At 38.6% G+C, this 19,083-nt stretch overlaps 3 protein-coding genes across 3 annotated transcripts; all 3 read left to right on the plus strand.

Annotated features, from left to right (window-relative positions):
- The first annotated feature begins 315 nt into the window (after window positions 1-315).
- On the plus strand, window positions 316-1,585 carry LOC122820285 (C-X-C motif chemokine 9-like). Its single transcript, XM_044097580.1, has 4 exons — window positions 316-512; window positions 595-703; window positions 788-868; window positions 1,133-1,585. Exons 1-4 carry the CDS (start codon window positions 446-448, stop codon window positions 1,236-1,238), a joined length of 363 nt encoding a protein of 120 aa, XP_043953515.1. The 5' UTR covers window positions 316-445; the 3' UTR covers window positions 1,239-1,585.
- Window positions 1,586-6,907: 5,322 nt separating this feature from the next.
- LOC122820363 (interleukin-8-like) lies at window positions 6,908-11,124 on the plus strand. The gene is made up of 5 exons (XM_044097724.1): window positions 6,908-7,031; window positions 9,257-9,667; window positions 9,755-9,863; window positions 9,950-10,030; window positions 10,376-11,124. The coding sequence occupies exons 2-5, from the start codon at window positions 9,604-9,606 to the stop codon at window positions 10,470-10,472; spliced, it is 351 nt and encodes a 116-aa protein (XP_043953659.1). The 5' UTR covers window positions 6,908-7,031; window positions 9,257-9,603; the 3' UTR covers window positions 10,473-11,124.
- Window positions 11,125-13,799: 2,675 nt separating this feature from the next.
- Window positions 13,800-15,156, plus strand: LOC122820361 (C-X-C motif chemokine 3-like). Its single transcript, XM_044097721.1, has 4 exons — window positions 13,800-13,945; window positions 14,043-14,151; window positions 14,242-14,331; window positions 14,568-15,156. The coding sequence occupies exons 1-4, from the start codon at window positions 13,885-13,887 to the stop codon at window positions 14,797-14,799; spliced, it is 492 nt and encodes a 163-aa protein (XP_043953656.1). The 5' UTR covers window positions 13,800-13,884; the 3' UTR covers window positions 14,800-15,156.
- The last annotated feature ends 3,927 nt before the right edge of the window (window positions 15,157-19,083 follow it).

Consider the following 19,083-nt stretch of genomic DNA (forward strand, 5'->3'; position numbering starts at 1 on the left):
CATATCCCTGATTTGTGAAAGACTGTAAAATGCAACAATAAAATGTTTTAAAGCTCCACTGTGAGGATTTACGGACTCATCAGATGTTTAGCAGCAGCAGGTCCAGCTGCAGAGAGGCCGGTGTTTCCTGTACCGACGTTCCTCAAGCGTGCGCCCTGAGTTCACAGTGAAGGAGTCACGACCAAATAAAAGGAAGTGGTGGCTTCCTCCTACTACGAAGAAATCAGACGGATTACAAAGTAGTGAAAGTGAAAAGACTTATGAAAGACTTTTGCTTCTTTTTTTTTTCTAAGTTCTTTGGAAGACACAATTTTGCAACTGTGAGTGTATAAAAGGCGAAGCTCATGGCGCTCCAGAGTCAGACAGCGAAACTCACAGAGTGGAGAAATCCTTCAGTCTGGAGAGGAGAGATCAGCTTCACTCATTTTTACCATTTGAGACAAACATGAAGTCTGCAGTCCAGCTCATCGTCCTCCTGGCCTTCGTCTTCCTCTGCTCCTCGTCAGGTTATAGTAAGTGTGCCGTGTAAAGATGTTTTTCTTTTATTGGGCATGAACTATCTTCCTATCTTACGCTGCAATAATTTCTCCCCAGCTATTACAAGATGCAGTTGTATAAAGACGATCCCAACAGTGAGGCGCTTTCTCGTCGCTGATGTGAATGAGTACAAACCGAGTGCAATTTGCAACAAGCATGAAGTGATGTAAGTATCTGAGGAAAAAAATTGTTCAAACGATCAGAAACGACACTGAAGGCTGAGAACTAATTTATTGTTCTGTTATTGCAGAGCCATCATGAAAGATAATAAGCAGCACTGTCTTGATCCGAAGTCAGATTTCACCAAAAGACTCCTGCGGGATTTTGCAATGTAAGTGGAAAAGCTAGTCCTTTGAAAAAAAATTTTTTTCCTTTTTTAACTTTTACATAAAAGTTTATATTGGTATTTAGTGGCAGCTGCAGAATCTGTAAAGCATCAGTCAACAGGAATCACATGATTTATTTTGATTTTTTTTTTTTTTTTGCTACTCCAGAATTTCCTTTCTTGAGTAAAAACCTAATTCAGACAATTTAAAAAAAAAACATGAACAGTGATGGTTTAAAAATATTCACTAGTGCTTTATCTTCTTTACAGGAAGAGGACAGCGTCTACAGAGAAACTCTCAACAACAACAACAACAACTGCAGCCACTACAAAGTCAGCAGCAACATCATCTGCTGTCAGAAGGCAGCGACATTGAAGCTGCTCTTCAGCCTGTTTGTGTTGGTCTGATTTTATTTAAGTCTACAAACATTCACACCAGCAGCTAAAACTAAAAATATTTATTTCAGGCAACAACAGGCTTGTCAATCAGCAAACTGTGACTTTCCAAAATATCTGTCAGTTTGTCCTTTAATGTTTAATTGTCTAATGCTGTGTAGAAGAAAAGCTTCACTTCTTCCCCTTTGGGAAGATGTAGACTTTTTTTTTCTTATCATAATTTTGTTTAATTCAAATACGTTGTGTGTCTTTTTGTCTTTTATTGCACTGTACATAAAAAACACTTGCTGTTGATGGTTAAATTACAATAAATACAAACACAAATAAGCTCTGCTGCCTTCTGCTTTTACTTTATACTTTCTATCAGCAACAGCAAAAGGATTTCATGGTAAATCTGAGTCTGTTCTCCACTTTATGCCAACATTGGCTTTGCCACTGAATCTCAGCCCAATTTTGTGTTTATAAAGATGAATTATGCCAGCAGAACAAACATCATCTTTATTCAGCTTCATGTTGTTTCCTGAAGACTTTATGTTAAAGTTTTGGATGCCTCTTATTGATACATGAGAAACTGAAGGATCCTGATCAAAACAAATATGGATTCACATGATCTCATTTATTTACAGCAAACTATGAGCAGGTGGTATAAAACCTCCTTTTGTCTCATCAGTGATGTCTGACTGTCAAACCAAAAAGCTTCACCGTTCTTCACTGTAAAGCTGAGCAACTGTAAAAAGTGACAACAAAACAAAGCAGAAAGTTAAACTCTGCTATTTGGGCATTTGACTGATACACGGTTCTATAATTTATATGTTCAAGCATTGAATATCCTAGCTTTTACTAATTCATTTATTGAAAAAAATCCAATCAAATCTCCAGTTTTATGCTTTCCACTGGTTTAAGTTTCACAATATAATGACATGCAGCTCATTTTAAATATTTATAGATGGGGGATGACGGTTAGCACAAAGAAGAGCAACTCAATGAATCTAAACTATTTCAGATTTCACATCTTTTTATTCATCAAATGTTTTGTCATCTGTTTTAAATAAACTGCACTTTCATCACTTGCTTTTGAGTCTCATCAGTGATGATTGTCAAACCAAAGAGATTCACCGTCCTTCACTGTGACGGAGTTTTTCCCTTCAGCGCAGGAAGTCCATGAAAGGAAGTGGGATGGTTCAGAAGAGAGCAGAATCCTTTTTGTTTGTTTTTTGTTTTTGTTTGTTTTTACAGAATCCTTTTTGTTTGTTTTTTGTTTTTGTTTGTTTTTACAGAATCCTTTTTGTTTGTTTTTTGTTTTTGTTTGTTTTTACAGAATCCTTTTTGTTTGTTTTTTGTTTTTGTTTGTTTTTACAGAATCCTTTTTGTTTGTTTTTTGTTTTTGTTTGTTTTTACAGAATCCTTTTTGTTTGTTTTTTGTTTTTGTTTGTATTTACAGAATCCTTTTTGTTTGTTTTTTGTTTTGTTTGTTTTTACAGAATCCTTTTTGTTTGTATTTTGTTTTTGTTTGTTTTTACAGAATCCTTTTTGTTTGTTTTTTGTTTTTGTTTGTTTTTACAGAATCCTTTTTGTTTGTTTTTGTTTTTGTTTTTTACAGAATCCTTTTTGTTTGTTTTTTGTTTTTGTTTGTTTTTACATAAACCTTTTTGTTTTTTTTTTGTTTTTTGGTGTTTTTACAGAATCCTTTTTGTTTGTTTTTTGTTTTTGTTTGTTTTTACAGAATCCTTTTTGTTTGTTTTTTGTTTTTGTTTGTTTTTACAGAATCCTTTTTGTTTGTTTTTTGTTTTTGTGTGTTTTTACAGAATCCTTTTTGTTTGTTTTTTGTTTTTGTTTGTTTTTACAGAATCCTTTTTGTTTGTTTTTTGTTTTTGTTTGTTTTTACAGAATCCTTTTTGTTTGTTTTTTGTTTTTGTTTGTTTTTACAGAATCCTTTTTGTTTGTTTTTTGTTTTTGTTTGTTTTTACAGAATCCTTTTTGTTTGTTTTTTGTTTTTGTTTGTTTTTACAGAATCCTTTTTGTTTGTTTTTATTTTGATTGTGTTTGTTTTTACAGAATCCTTTTTGTTTGTTTTTTGTTTTTGTTTGTTTTTACAGAATCCTTTTTGTTTGTTTTTTGTTTTTGTTTGTTTTTACAGAATCCTTTTTGTTTGTTTTTTGTTTTTGTTTGTTTTTACAGAATCCTTTTTGTTTGTTTTTTTTTTTTGTTTGTTTTACAGAATCCTTTTTGTTTTTTTTTTTTTTTTGTTTTTACAGAATCCTTTTTGTTTGTTTTTTGTTTTTGTTTGTTTTTACAGAATCCTTTTTGTTTGTTTTTTGTTTTTGTTTTTACAGAATCCTTTTTGTTTGTTTTTTGTTTTTGTTTGTTTTTACAGAATCCTTTTTGTTTGTTTTTTGTTTTTGTTTGTTTTTACAGAATCCTTTTTGTTTGTTTTTTGTTTTTGTTTGTTTTTACAGAATCCTTTTTGTTTGTTTTTTGTTTTTGTTTGTTTTTACAGAATCCTTTTTGTTTGTTTTTTGTTTTTGTTTGTTTTTACAGAATCCTTTTTGTTTGTTTCTTGTATTTGTTTGTTTTTACAGAATCCTTTTTGACATCCATGTGTGCATGACATGCAAAGCAGATGGTATTTCACAGTCAGATCGCTTCAAACACTGACAAGGGGAAAATCACTGCAAAAAACTTTATTATCCTGGTAAAAAAAAAAGGTGTTCCCATTATTTTATAATTGTGTGTATGTATATCACATATTTCCACATGTGGAAATATGTGATATACATGTGATTTTAACACAAAACGTTCCAAAATCACAGGTACACATGTGCTTTCACATCTTTCACACATCATTCACATGTAAAAAGTTGTGAACCACATGTGAGGTTTTCATGTGATTTTCATGGGATTTTTTTGTAAGGGTGGAAACGTCTTTATTACTGTCTTTAAAATGACAACGGCACAGACAAACATTACTGCACAAACGCTTGACACCAATTTGAACAAGATGGAGGAGGGAGACTTCACTCATCAATCAATCAATCAAACTTTATTTGTATAGCACATTTCAGCAGCAAGGCATTTCAAAGCACTTTACATCAAATCAAACACAGAAACACAATGCAACATATTTGCTCATGTTTGCTTTTCAAACTCTTTGAACAGGATAGAGTTCAGATGGATGAGAAAAAGCGTAAGAATAAAATCTGGAATCTAAACAAGAATGAGTTAATTTTTTTTTTTTTCTACTGAGTTATCACATTATTTTCACTCAGAAATTTACTCTCTTTCTCACCGTCCCCTCTTGCTTTCTTCACAGGATCCCACTGGCTACTAGAAGGTAAAGCTCCCAGTGTCGTGTTCTGTGTTTTTCTGTATGTTTATTTCAGGTTTCCTGTGTGTCTGAGTCTCTGTGTTGTCCTGTCTCCCCGTGATTAGTCCCCAGGTGTATCTCGTTCCCTGATTTCCTCTTATGTATTTAGTGTCACCTGTGTGTGTCTGTCTTCGTCGGGTCCTACGTCTTCTAACGTCTTGTTTCGTCTACGTCTCAGTTACGTGAATGTACGTCTTCTATTGTCGAGTCCTCGTATTTCCTGTTGCTACCTGTTGTGAGCATTAGCCTTCCGCTCAGCAGTGCTGCCAGGTCTGTGGACTGTTTTTCTGTTTATATTTCATCATTAAACTCCTCATCTCACCTCATCTGGGTCTGCTGCGTTTTGCCTCACCGCCACCCACTCCACCGCATGACACCCAGCCTGTGTGAGCTCAGGTTCCCACAACTCTGCCAGGAACCCCTCCAGGGTGTCGTCATCAGCGGAGATTATTTCACAACGGCTGGATTGCTCAAAACCTCATTTGTGCCAAAATGTCATAGAATAGAACAAGTAGCCTTCGGTGTTGGACTTAAATTTCTGATGTTCCAAGTTTTCGAGATTTGAAGGAGGAGATGTGTTATATTAACCTTAACAATCAATACTTCTTATCTAATATGATCAAGTTGATGAAAAATGTTAAAACCTTTTGCTGTTTCTGCACAATTAAACGTAAATGTGAAACTTGTATCTGCCAAGATTTAACCTCATTTTTTTTGTTTTTAAGGCTGAAATCATAATAAAGACATTGATCCTCTTTGTTTCGCTGTGATTTTGATTCTTATGAAACAATCATTATCATGTACGTAATTCAGCTGTATTAACGACTCATAAAGCTGTAATATGTCGTCTTGGTGGTGGGGCTGTATTTTTTTTAAACACATGACTGTCACACATTTCCGCCATAAAATGAATGAGATGCTATTTAAAATATCGGAAGTTTAACCTACAACTTAATATGATGTGGTTATTATTATTTTTATATTTTACAATATTCTTTGCTAAACGCACGGTGATAAATTTGAGGTGACGTCATTTGTGAGCTTTGGACTGAATGTCAAACGTTTACTTAAAAAAATATGTAGTTATTTCCATCTTAAAATATTTAGACTGAGAAAGCAAATACACATATGAATTAGAAAATTGCAATTAGCAATGTTAATGTAGGAGAGAGTGGTTATATTAGAGACTCAACCATCTGATTCAATCGTAATCAGGAGGAAAGGAAGACCAAAAGTCCTTAAGTCATTTTAAGGAAGCTGAAATGCTGAAAGCAGCAAAAGTAGTGAAATAAAAAGAATCCTTTTTCTAGGTTTCATGCCTGCATCACAGAGTTGAACACATTTTCCTTCTGAGCTTCACATTATCTGGAATCAAGTGCAAGAATGCAATTTGAGACCTTTATAATTAACGACTCTTCTTTTTTTATTTTGAGGAATTATAGTTTCTTCTTTCCGAAGAAGCCAACACAAAAGGAGAACTGAAAGAGCTGAGCATTACGTTTGTTGCAAGCTGTGATCCTGGGAGCGAAATGATGTAATAAAGGGATAATTAGACGAAACCTGCAGTTTCGTCTAAATAACACCATTTCCAAACTCTCCAGGTTTCACATCGGAAAGCAGGGATGCTGGCAGGCTTCCAGCACGACGTCCGGCTCGGTCTCACCAGCATCACAGCCTGGGACAAGAATCTTCCTCCATCATCACAAGATGACGTGGCGGAAAACTCAACAGCTCTCTGTGTGTGGGAGCGTGACGCAATGCAGCTGGGAAGCATCCAAGTACTGATAACAATCAATGAAACGCAGCTTTAAAAAAATAAAATAAATTAAATCTGAAAAATGTGGCATGCATTTTTATATTGTAGATCTACATATGTGTACTTGACTAAAATTCAACTAATTATGAATTGAAGTCCCGGCTGCTTGGTGGCGACTGAAAGGGGAGGCGAGAGGATTAAGTGGAGAAGAGATGAGATAAAACATCTTGTTCAGTACGTTCATCACACTATACTGCGACCGTCCTTTAATCATCTGCGTTTACACAAATAAAGCCCTTTTAATTACTCTGGATCAGGTCATGATTTTTTAATTGGCTTCTAAATTAATTGAAATCGTCAAACGACAGCAGCTTCCTCCACTGCTGTGACACTCACTCACTCAACGACGACAGCCGAATGCGTTTCTCTGGTTGGATTCTCTCCCAGCCGCTGTCACACGCATGCCAAGCGATTTTATACTGAATTTTTATTTTTATTTTTTTTTTTTATTCTTTTTAAAGAGTTTGGTGTTTCATGCTCACCGTCGTTAGAGAGAAGAGACCACCATTCTGGCCTGTCGGCAGGTCCAACGTGCTTCACATGAGGACCCGGATGTTACGACACACTCCCACTCAAAGCTGATGAATTTCACGGTAAGTGATCTTGTCTCAACGGGAGAGTCTGATCTCAGTTTTTGATACTGTTGAGTCAGTGGAGAACGTTGAACAAAAAAAAAAACACTGCTTACCGTAACCCCACAGTCGAACCTGCAAGCAAATCCCAAGAAAAAAAAAAACAATTATGGTAAAATGTTGACTTGTTTTATGTGACTGAGGTCAAACTGTTGTGTTCACAGCCAAATAGACTTTAAAAAGAAACCGGAAGAAGAGTTAAAAGGAAATAAGCAATATATTTAAAAAAAAATCTAAGAAAGAAGTGGGAGAAACAAATCTTTTCTTGATCTATTTCTGTCTTCCTCTTTCCTCTTTCTTTCAGATTAGTAAAAACCACTGAACACGCTTCGACATTTGACACAATTCACATACAGTTAATCTACATTACCCCATTTATTAACGGATGTCATTTCTGTTCACCTCCCAACACACTTTATATGAACAATTACAGCGTAGAGAACGATACGTTGGACGGGGGTGGGGAGAGAAACCACGACACGTTGGACCAGGACATTTCCTCACTTTCTAAAAATATCCCGGGACAGGACGGGAAATACAGACATGTCCCGGGAAATACGGACGTTTGGTCACCCTACTTTAAACAGGAATAAATGTCATGCTCAGAATGACTGCCTTAGTCAACTGGGCATTTAGAAATTTATTTATTTCTCTCGCAAAACTGGAACAGAGACACTTTTTTTGCATCACACAAGTCAAACGTTCAACAAGTTGGTGTTGACACTCGCTGATGCAAACCACGAAGAAGAAGACGACAGGAAGTAGTTGGAGAATCATGGCGTGGCTTGTTTACTAATGGTTTACTGCATGAACAAACTTAGTCACCTGTGATTTTTTATTGAGTTTCTTATTTAATTGAAACACCAAAGTTGAAAAAACGATGTTATTTTCTCCTCATCAGCGGAATATTTGAAATGGAAACACATCAGGAGCTTTAAAGACTTCCTTGAACCGGAAAAGGGTAGAGTGCCTTCTCTTGGTCAGGGGGGGTGTCCTGCCCCAAGTGGAGGAGTTCAAGTATCTCGGGATCTTGTTCACGAATGGGGGAGGAAGGGAGCGGGAGATCGACAGATGGATTGGTGCAGCGTCTGCCGTCAAGTGGGCGCTGTACCGGTCCATCGTGGTGAAGAGAGAGCTGAGCCAAAAAGCGAAGCTCTTGATTTACCGGTCGATCTACGTTCCCACCCTCATCTATGGTCATGAGCTTTGGGTCATGACCGAAAGAACGAGATCACGGATACAAGCGGCCGAAATGGGTTTTCTCCGTAGGGTGGCTGGGCTCTCCCTTAGAGATAGGGTGAGAAGCTCAGTCATCCAGGAGGGACTCAGAATAGAGCCGCTGCTCCTTCACATCGAGAGGAGCCAGTTGAGGTGGCTCAGGCATCTGGTCAGGATGCCTCCTGGACGCCTCCCTGGTGAGGTGTTCCGGGCACGTCCCACCGGGAGGAGGCCCCGGGGAAGACCCAGGACACGCTGGAGGGACTATGTCTCTCGGCTGGCCTGGGAATGCCTTGGGATTTCACTGGAGGAGCTGGTGGAAGTGGCTGGGGAGAGGGAAGTCTGGGCCTCCCTTCTGAAGCTGCTACCCCCGCGACCCGACCCCGGATAAGCGGAAGAAGATGGATGGATGGATGGATGGATGGATGCTTTAAAGACAGAGATAGACTCAGAAGCACCAGCCTGGTGTGTGAGAAATTTTAAATATTTCACAGGTAATGACAGAAATTACTCCAGTGAACCTTTCCAGGAAAACAGTTGAGAAGACCATCATTATGTAGGAGTACTTTCTATGAAAACAAAAAGCAAATGAGCTCAACATCAGAGACTCCAGCAAACTAAATAATAATAAAATGGTGATTAGAGGAGAAGGATGAATATTTCAGTATTTTATTTGGAATATCAGAGGGTTTATTTGTCCAGTTAAAAAACACGCCTGAGCCACCTGGACCTGTAAAATACATTCATCTGGAGCCCCAAGCAGTGAAGTGATGCTTCAAATTATTGAGTCTGCAGAAAAAGGTCAGAAAAAAAAAAAAGACAAATTATGACTTTGGATGTTGGAGGAAAATTAATAGACAAAAAGAATATGGGATACATAGATATGAATGAAATCTGACAGACTGTAAAATGAACCCATTTCAGAGAGGAGTCACTGACTTATTTAAACATTGGTTCCTGCTCCACAGGAGTTTCTGCAGCAGCGTGAAAGCCGGGTGCAGTCTGAGGCCACTCAGCTTGTTTCACTGTCAAGCTGGGATTCCCGTCAGCGCAGGAAGATAATGAAGGAAGAGGAAGCTCCTCCCGTTTCAGAAGAAAGCAGACAGATAAATTAGAGAGGAAGTGGAAGAGCAGGAATAACTTCTTTCTTTTTTTTTCTAAGTTCTTTGGAAGACACATTTGTGCAACTGTGAGTGTATAAAAAGGTGAAGCTCATGGCGTTCCAGAGTCAGACAGCGAAACTCACAGAGAGGAGAAATCCTTCAGTCTGGAGAGGAGAGATCAGCTTCACTCATTTCTACCATTTGAGACAAACATGAAGTCTGCAGTCCTGCTCATCGTCCTCCTGGCCTGCGTCTTCCTCTGCTCCTCGGCGGGACGTAAGTGTGCTGTAGGAAGATTTTCTTTTGTTGTTTTATTGGGCACAAACCACCTTCTTTACTTACGCTGTAATAACGTCTCCCCAGCTATCATGAGATGCAGTTGCATAAAGACGTTCTCCGCATTGAGGCGTGAATTAATCAAAGACGTGAAGGTGGATGAACCCAGTCCGGCTTGCAAGAATCGCCAAGTGATGTAAGTCCCTGCAGAGAAAAAAATTGTCAAAAAGATCAGAAACGACACTGAAAACTCAAGACTGATTTATTGTTCTGTCATTGCAGAGTCATCCGGACAGATAACAAAGAGTTCTGTCTCAACCCGGAGACAAAATTCACCAAAGACCTCCTGCGACAAAAAGAAATGTAAGTGAGAAAGTGGTTCGTTTAAAACATCTTTCACTTAAGTTTTACATAAAATGTGGTATTTAGTGGCAGCCAACGCAGCTAAAGTGATTCAGTCAACGGGAATCACGTCATCACATCTAAAGAATCAAGTTATTTCTAGCAAAGGCTTAAAACCATCGGCTCCTAAATATTCTCTTGGAGGAGATAATTGACAGTTTCATCATTTCAGGCTCAGACCTCAGTGCTGAATGTATCACATCGTAGAGTTTTAAACAAGTAAAACAAAGTCAGATAGTTTATTTTTTTAGATGCATTAACAGCGGTGGTTTCAAACTTTTCACGTTTGGTTTGTTTTCTTAACAGGAACAAGAAGAAACTCTCAACAACAACAACAACAACAACAACTGCAGCTACAACACAATCAGCAGCAACAGCAACGTCATCCGTCACATTTCCGTGACGCTAAAGCTGATATTTATTATGTTTTTGTTTGCTTTATTCTATGAAACACAGTTTGCACCAGCAGCTAAAAGTAAAATATTAATTTTATTGAACCCCAGATTAGAGAGTTTCTGTTAGGACTGAATTACTGGCTAATCAGCAAAATGAGACTTTCACAAAAATCTGTGCATTTATATTTTGTTTGATATATACATTTATTTTTGAAGGATGTAAATATACTTGTATATATTTACAAATTTGTTTAACTTAAATAAACACAACACTTCTGTCTTTTCATTGCTCTGTACAGAATCATTACTGGCTAATCTGGCATCTATGAAAACAAACGGTGGAGGAAATTTGCTTGATTTATTATTGCAGGTCAAAGGTGAATCACTCAAAACTATAATGTCTGGTCCCGCTGTGACTCAGCTACAACCTGTCACATCCAAATAATCCACAGCTGACGCTTTCACTTTCCACTCGCCTCCACTGGAGCTAAACGAGCCCAAACCTGTTCAGTTAGAAACGAGCTGAATTGCACCATCATTACCTTTATGGATGGTAATGAATGCTGTAGAATCTGCAGCTTTGTTCTCTTCACTCAGAGACGCCTTAAGTTTCCACACCGATGAACAAAGTCAGTTCAACCTGCACCAGTTCGTCCCCTCATGGCGTCGCCGGTCGACCTGGACCCACTTTAGTTTTAACAAACTATTTTGTGTCTGTTCCGTATGTTTGTCGACAAATAAATAAATGAATGAATAAAGATAAATTATGATGACTGTGTGTTGTTTTCTGAAGACTTTATTTAAAAACCTGTACCCTCGTTGTTCTGATGCCTCTTCTGCGTTAGTATTGGTGTTTCTAAATGAATATCAACTTCTTTTCTTTGCATCCTTTATGTTATTTTGACCATTTCTCATTTCCTGCAAATAAAATCTAAAATTTCTGCTTCTAATTTCAGACACATGCTGTCAGTAGTTCATAGAATAAAAGAACAATTTTTAATTTTACTCAAACATAAACCTATACAGAGTCAAATCTTTTCATTTTGATCATTATAAGTCGTCTCTTAATTGTTTCCGAACTGTTTGATGGCTTCGGCTTTATCGTAATCAAACCATTCACGTTTTTTAAATTGTGTGTAATTTTAATAATTCTGTCCATGTTGAGGTCTAGATTATTTGGGACAGCATTTTTCCCTTAAATGAATAAAAACGTTACTTGAAAACAGTATTTTTGTATTTAGGCAGGTGTCTGTCTCACTTTAGACGGTAGGCGACTGTTTTAATGAGGGCAGCAAGACAGAGTGAGTGGCAGGAAGCTGGTTCCCCTCACACTCAGGGGGAACATGTTCAGCTGCAGGTTCAAGGTCGCGTGTCTTCGTTTCAGGCTGACCCGTGGTAGTGGGATCTACCGGCTCACACGGAGACGTTTCAGCTTGTTTTGGAGAAACACCTCCTGCTTGTCTGAGGAAACTAACAGAACCTCAGGATGGAAGACAGCAGCAGCTACAGTGTTTAACGTTTACGAAAGGATCCAGAGATCTTTATCCTGAGGTTCAGATCTCATAGTTCTGTGTGAACTGAACCTCAAACCAGTTCTTAGCACCTTGGTGTCAAACAATTAATACCTGATTAAGATATTTTCGAATCCATCTTGGATCTTCATCGGTTCTCTCGCTGCTCTTGCTGTAAAAATAAACAAACAAATAAATAAATAAATAAATTCCTGCTCTTGCCGCATCATCGCTGCCACACTTTTGGAAAAGAATGATGCACACGAGGTTGAACAAAGCGACCATGGAATCTGTTTTAGTATTTACTTCTATTACAGTAAGAGTGAAGTGACTGAGTACTTGGCTGTTTTCCAGCTGTGACAAGTCGTAGCACATCTCTCTCGGAAAGCGTTGCCGTTATCTGGATTCCAGGTCTCAGTCTCTGTTAACGAGGAGCATTATGATTCACCTGGTGGCGGCGCGCCAGAGACCCGGATGCGTAGAAGTAGAGCAAAAGTTCAGTTCAGGACAGCAGGAAAATCTGACAGAGTCTCAGTTCTGATCTAGTTCTCAGGAGGTGGGTCAGAAAACTGACCTGCAACCGAACCATGAAGAGCTGAGACTGTGCAGCATGCAGAGGGACAGTGAGCCAAGAGGTGGCAGCATTGTGTGTGTGAACTGCTGCAGTCAAAACGTCCAAAAATGAAAAGCTATTTACTCATCAGAAGATGTAGTGAAGTAAAACACACGATCGCTTCTGTAGTGATGATGAACTAGAACGGAAAACAAAGATTCAAGCTGAGACTGCTTTTCTTGATCTCTAGATGTTCCTACGATTTGGGATTTGTGTCACAAAACAACATAAACCAACTTTAAACTGTGAACTGAAAAGAAACTGGAAAACAGTTTTAAAGTGGAAACGTTTGCTGTAACGACAACTGAATGTCTTTTGGGGTTTGATTCTACCAGCTTTGCAAATCTGGGGACTGAAAGTTTCTTCAGTTCTTCTTTTCAAAGAGCCTCAATTTAACATGTATTTCAATTCAGGTCTGGGCTTTGATTGGGCCATTCTAATATTTGAATATATCCATCCATCCATCCATTTTCTGTTCACCTTTGTCCCTAATGGGGTCAGGAGGGTTGCTGGTTCCTCTCCAGCTACGTTCCAGGCGAGAGGCGGGGTTCACCCTGGACAGGTCGCCAGTCTGTCGCAGGGCAACACAGAGACACACAGGACAAACAACCACACACACACTCACACCTAGGGAGAATTTAGAGAGCCCAATTAACCTGAAAGTCAAGTTAATTGTGGGAGGAAGCCGGAGAACCCGGAGAGAACCCACCATGCACAGGGAGAACATGCAAACTCCATGCAGAAAGACCCCGGGCCGGGAATCGAACCCAGGACCTTCTTGCGCCACTGTGCAGCCCCACTTGAATATACTTCAGTCAAAACCTTTGTATCTGTGGTTGCAAGTTTAGGGTTCATATCGCAGAACAGGAAACCTCTGATTAATGTTCTTTACAAATGAATCAGTGCCAATATAAATATTTCCGACCAGCACTGTGACGGTTTAGATATTTATCTGTCTTCTCTAACCTGCAGATGCTGCTCTGATAGTTTTCAACACCAACAGAGAAAACGCCTCGCCGGCGGCCGAGTTTCAACACTCGGATTGTTTTGTGACGTGTCGGAAGTCTGCTCCTCCGCATTCAGAGGAAATCGACAGTGAAAGTTGGGAAGAGGGAAAGGTTTTTTTATTTTTGGTTCAGTTCCTAGGAAGACTCACCTGACAGGTTTTCACGTCATTGTGAGCGTATAAAAGGAGAAGCTGATGATGCTGCACAGTCAGACAGACTCGGGAGTGAAGAACGCTTCACGTCAAAGAGGAGCTAAAGAAACGACTGATCTTCACAACCTGAAGGAAGGATGAACTCTGGGATCCAGTGCATCGTTCTCCTGGCCTGCATCTCCATCTGCTCCTCAGCCAGTAAGTGTGCAGAAATATTCTACAGTCTAGAAACCTGAGATTAAAAATATTCCTAATTAAGTCCACATCTTAATTTATGCTGTCATTTGTTCTCCAGGTATTATGAGGTGTAAGTGTATAAAAACGATTTCTGCAGTAAGGCTCCATCTCATCGCTGATGTGAGAGTGTATCAACCTGGTCCACTCTGCAGCCAACAGGAAGTGATGTAAGTATCTTCAAGAGCAGATAATGACTAGCATGACCACTGAGCGTCGATTGAATTTGTTTTATTTAAATGTTTTTCCATCTCTTGCAGCGTCATCCTGAAAGATGAAACCCAGCGCTGTCTGGACCCACAGGGACGTCAGGCTCAAGACCTCATCAGAATCCTGACAGCAAAAGAAATGTAAGCAGGATTGTTTTTATATAAATGTAGCTTCTCTATGATGCTCTGAACATTAGACAGGCAGAAACGCCAGTCAGCACAAACAGACGTATCTGAGATAAACAGCAGTTTTAACTAAATGTAAAATCTCTGATCTGTTACGAGTCTCTGTTTCAAATCAGTTTAATATTTTGTAAAAAAAAAAAAAAACGCCTGAATGATTCAAAGTGACTGAATCTCATCCGTTTCCTTCACAGGCAGACAAAGGCTGAGCAGACGAGCAGCGTCAACGCAAAAGTAACTACTGCAGCAACCACAAGTACTGCAGCAACCACAAGTACTGCAGCAACCACAACTACTGCAGCAACCACAACTACTGCAGCAACCACAACTACTGCAGCAACCACAACTACTGCAGCAGGAACATCAACACCAATGGAAGCAACACCAGCAGCTACATCAACATCATCAGCAGCAACATCTCCGTAATTTGTTTTAAATTCACCCTGTGATCTGCCGTCCTTGTTGTTAATATCAACTCAGCGAAGACCTGAAACAGTGACAAGACACGTTTTAGTTGTCATGAAGTTTTAGCACAACTTCACTTTCAAATCTGTCAATTCCTTTGTGTGATGCCTTTTAATGTGATATAATTTAATTAGTCGATAATTTAAACTCATGGATGTAATTTGTAAGCTATGGTTGTTTATTGTCAACATTTATCTGTATAATTTTAGCTAATTAAGTATGTACGGTTTTTTTTTTATCTATTCAAATTCTCTTCTTTATGATGCCACGGATGGAAACATATTTTATAATAAACAACAGTTGATAGAAACACAAAAGTTGTCTTCTTGGCGGTTTGTCTTGAGTTTGAGGCTGCATCAATTCATAGCTTGTAATATTACAAACTCACCTGCAGAGACAAGAGCAAACCCCAGAGTACATGAACAGAGTTGGGTCAAAACATCTCAATCTGAATCTGAACGCTTAATATGAAAACATTTTCCTCAAATCTCACAACAACAAAAAAAAACGACCTTTTATTATACGTAGAGTTTAACTGTGAATGGTTGGAGAGCATTATAAAGCAACTCGGTTCAGTTCAGCGGAACTGAGTTGCTAAATGACAACAAATGTCAGCTGAGGCCAAATCAGCAGAACAATCAGATCCAGTTCCAACCCATTTTACAAAAGCTCATTTGCTCTAAACTGAAGTGAAGCCCAGCTGCTTCCAGCATGAGCCAATCATGTCGTCAGATCCAGTGACATGCAGTTCAGCGCTAAAGATGAAACCAGTCAAATTCAATTGGTTTTCTATTGAGATAAAGAAATGGAAAAGAAAGCCAAGCTGATGACCTGCTCTCTTCTGACTGAAGCTAAATTACCTCCAAAGCAAGCATGTGGTGACAGTGGAGAGGAATGACAAATCTAAAACTACACAGAATCGCACATGGTTAATGTTAGAGTTTAGCTCTAGACCCAAAACACAGACGTTTTATGCACGTTTTTCATAAAACTACGATAAACACTAAACTAAACAAGAAGGATCAACATAAAAATGTGTTAATCTATTCAATCTATTTCAAACAGAGGAGCAGACAGCCTCTGCAGAAAGACAGGTGGAGAAGTTAAAGAAAAAACTGCTCCTGCCAATCACACATCCCAGGAGATTTGCACTTTTACTCTCTCTGCCGCTACAACTGGTTCTTAACAAGCGCTGCCCTGCAGGCACAAGATGCGGTTTGTCTACAGAAAAATGTAGTCAGTTCACTCAAAATCATGTCCACAGTTTCACAGCGTAACACGTACACTCTGGTTAGTTGGAATTTGCAGTCGACCGTCGCTGAAAATTATACCTGTTCAAAAGGTTTTCTGCCAAGTGAAACCCAAATGACTTGCAGCCAAGTCGGTGACGGCACACATCTCTCCTCCCACTGATCGAGCACGTAGACGCAGTGGACAGCATATAAAACACCACTGGATTAAATGCAGCAAATTAAAAAAGACCAAGTGTTGCCTTAACCGCTGCGTAGAACACGCACCCAAAAAAACAAACAAAGAACGACACATTTATTTGGCAAACAGTGTCTAGCATAAATCAAGAAAACAAATAATGTGAGACTAAAGCTGGCAGAGAGCTAAAGCTACCGGCGCTCTCAGACGCCGCCGTGTCTCTGGGAATAGACGACGAGCCAAATCGTCTTCAATACAGCAGAAGATCTGAAAACTGCTAATCGTTCCCATCCGGCTCCATGTGATGTCGGATTTGTCCAGTTTTCTGCAGATGAACATAAAAAATAAAAAAAAATAAAAAAAATAAAAAAAACATTGCTTGGGGACGACAGAGGAGTACAGAACAAAAAAGTAAGAAAAGCGAAGCAGAGAAAACTGAGAATGGATACGCTGGTGCTGGTGTTGTAGTGAAGAGTGAGAATTGAACAGAGACTTCTAAATCTGAACGCACAAACCTAAAGAAAAATGTTTGTCGAAAAAACCATGGATTGTTCAAGTCAAAACCAGTCTAGGAACTTTATTTCAGAGATCCTTTTCTGTCATATTTTAGTTTTTGTTACAGAGGTGCATCAAACGCTAAAATATGGGCTTGGTTATCTGTCTTTCCTTTTTGTTTTTAAATATATTTTGTGAATAATTGGAGTCTGATGGAACAACCTGCTTTATTTTATTTTTCAGAAAAAGCCACTTTCCTGTTTAATACCCTGTACTTTAAGTATAGCATGAAGAAAAAATAACAAAATATAGTAAACAATAATAAAAAATAAAACTAAAAATACACATTGTGCATTTGAAAAGTGCTGTTTCTGGACGGCCTGGGTTGCTTTGACACGAAAAGTTTGAAAACTCCTGCAGTACAGTATCATCTGCTATATTTCCCAAACTGGCCCTTGATCTGAGACATTTTCCGGACCGTCGTACAAAAGGAAGTGGAAATATTTAAAACCAGAGCAGTAGACTGAACATTTAAAAGAATCAGCAACCTAAGCACAAAATATTAGAATGTGATTAAAACTTGTACACAGTATAGAGCAGACAAGCTGTTTTTGGCGACATGTGGGTTAAAACATGAAAAAAGAAAAACAGGCCAAGCAGAATAACTACTGCTATAATTATCACCCTGCAGCAGTTTTCTAATGATATACTGCAAAAGCTCGCTCACGTTATCATTGCAACATCGCTGAGCAATTAAGCACACTTATCTGAATTCATGTGAACTGAGAAATTGGTGAATGTTAGGTGTTAGAGAAAATGTGAGCCTTATTAGAATCTGTTTTTAGAGATTTAAAGGACTTAAGCTGAGTACAAAGATTTGGTGTAGCCACAACAAAAGGCCAATGAACACATTTTCAACAATTGCTTTGTCAGTGTCTTTAATTATCGGTAAATATATATTGTTTCCACTTCGTGCTTCATTCTCACCAACTTGGTTTGGTCTCTCCACCAGCTACCTCCGGTGGCTGCGTTTCCATTACAAATGATTTGCAAAATCTCAATCTTGTGCCTGCAGTGTTTGTAAGAAACGCAACTAAAATCCCATGCGAATAAGTTTTCTCAGGCGACAAGTCATTAAAAGACATGCTGTGTTTCATCATCCTTCTACTACTTCCTGTCGTCTTCTTTGTCTTTTCCGCTGGTGGCAACATCCGGTTGTTGATCACGTGACAGGTGTGGCACCAAAAAAAAAAAGTTTCCACTGCAGTTTTGCAAATTATAGTAATTTTGATACATGCCAGCGCAAATACGTTTTGTCAAAAACGTCTCTCTTTTTTCACATTTTTATTGAGTAGTTTATTATTATTTTTGTTCATATTTGTGCCTTTATGTAGTCACGCAGCTGCTGCCCCTTTAAAAATGGGGAAACCAGTAAAGACTTGTCACGTCTGATCTTGTCCGCACAGAACCGTTTCATTTAGACAAGCTCACGGAGTACTGCAATCAATCAAGTGGAAAATGATGAAAGCACGGACGCAGGTTTGACTCTGTCGGCGTATCAGAGCCTTGCCTGATACAATGCAGTGGATGGAAACGCTTTGATTTTGCCACCACAGAAGAACCGGCTCTTCCACCTGCGTCACAGAGACCGTTCGCCTGAGGGCCGAAATGTGTCAACATCTTTAATTCAAGATTCAGTTTTTCCAAAGGAGAAGACTGTAGAAGCCATTTATACATTTTTGGAACTTAATACAAAATGTTATTTTGTGTTTATGTGAGTTTAATTTTTTACTCTATTTGAAAATAATAAGCATCTGTAATTGTATCGTTGTTAAGCTTATGACGTGGAGCCTTTTGATTGGATATTGACTAATTGGTTTATGAAAGAAGAAAGCACTTGCTTAGAAGTCTGGCACCTTGGGAGTAACACAGTCTTTTGACCGTCACTTTCTATTTGTTTTGAATCTGTTTGTTATTTTTATTTTCTTTTAAGTTCATTAAAGACTTAAAGATGGCCGTCGGATTCAAGACCTTTTTTTTTTTTTAGAAGAAACGTGTCGCACTTACAATGACTTACGTTTAATCTCTGACAGTTTATTTGATTTCATCGTCCACGTTTAACTTCGGGTCAGTTTAGCCACGTTACTGTCGATTATTCTCGTGTATCTACACAGATTTATGACCAATCTGAGCCAGTGCAGTGAAGAATGGACATTAAAATCTTATTTTGTTTCTCAATAGGTGTTAAGTAATTTTGCCGAGTCATCCTGTGATGCATTGTTTTAATTCCTTGCAGTCATGTGGTGTTGAGGAGGTTTTTTT

Source organism: Gambusia affinis, linkage group LG18 (assembly GCF_019740435.1).
Source record: "Gambusia affinis linkage group LG18, SWU_Gaff_1.0, whole genome shotgun sequence".
Classification (NCBI taxonomy): Eukaryota; Metazoa; Chordata; class Actinopteri; order Cyprinodontiformes; family Poeciliidae; genus Gambusia; species Gambusia affinis.

Excerpts from the sequence above, each read along its gene's own strand:
- LOC122820285 (XM_044097580.1), top strand. The coding sequence starts at position 446 with ATGAAGTCTGCAGTCCAGCTCATCGTCCTCCTGGCCTTCGTCTTCCTC. Across the intron at positions 704-787 it reads TGCAACAAGCATGAAGTGAT|AGCCATCATGAAAGATAATA; the intron begins GTAAGTATCTGA and ends CTGTTATTGCAG. Across the intron at positions 869-1,132 it reads CTCCTGCGGGATTTTGCAAT|GAAGAGGACAGCGTCTACAG; the intron begins GTAAGTGGAAAA and ends TCTTCTTTACAG.
- LOC122820363 (XM_044097724.1), top strand. The coding sequence starts at position 9,604 with ATGAAGTCTGCAGTCCTGCTCATCGTCCTCCTGGCCTGCGTCTTCCTC. Across the intron at positions 9,864-9,949 it reads TGCAAGAATCGCCAAGTGAT|AGTCATCCGGACAGATAACA; the intron begins GTAAGTCCCTGC and ends CTGTCATTGCAG. Across the intron at positions 10,031-10,375 it reads CTCCTGCGACAAAAAGAAAT|GAACAAGAAGAAACTCTCAA; the intron begins GTAAGTGAGAAA and ends TTTTCTTAACAG.
- LOC122820361 (XM_044097721.1), top strand. The coding sequence starts at position 13,885 with ATGAACTCTGGGATCCAGTGCATCGTTCTCCTGGCCTGCATCTCCATC. Across the intron at positions 14,152-14,241 it reads TGCAGCCAACAGGAAGTGAT|CGTCATCCTGAAAGATGAAA; the intron begins GTAAGTATCTTC and ends CATCTCTTGCAG. Across the intron at positions 14,332-14,567 it reads ATCCTGACAGCAAAAGAAAT|GCAGACAAAGGCTGAGCAGA; the intron begins GTAAGCAGGATT and ends TTTCCTTCACAG.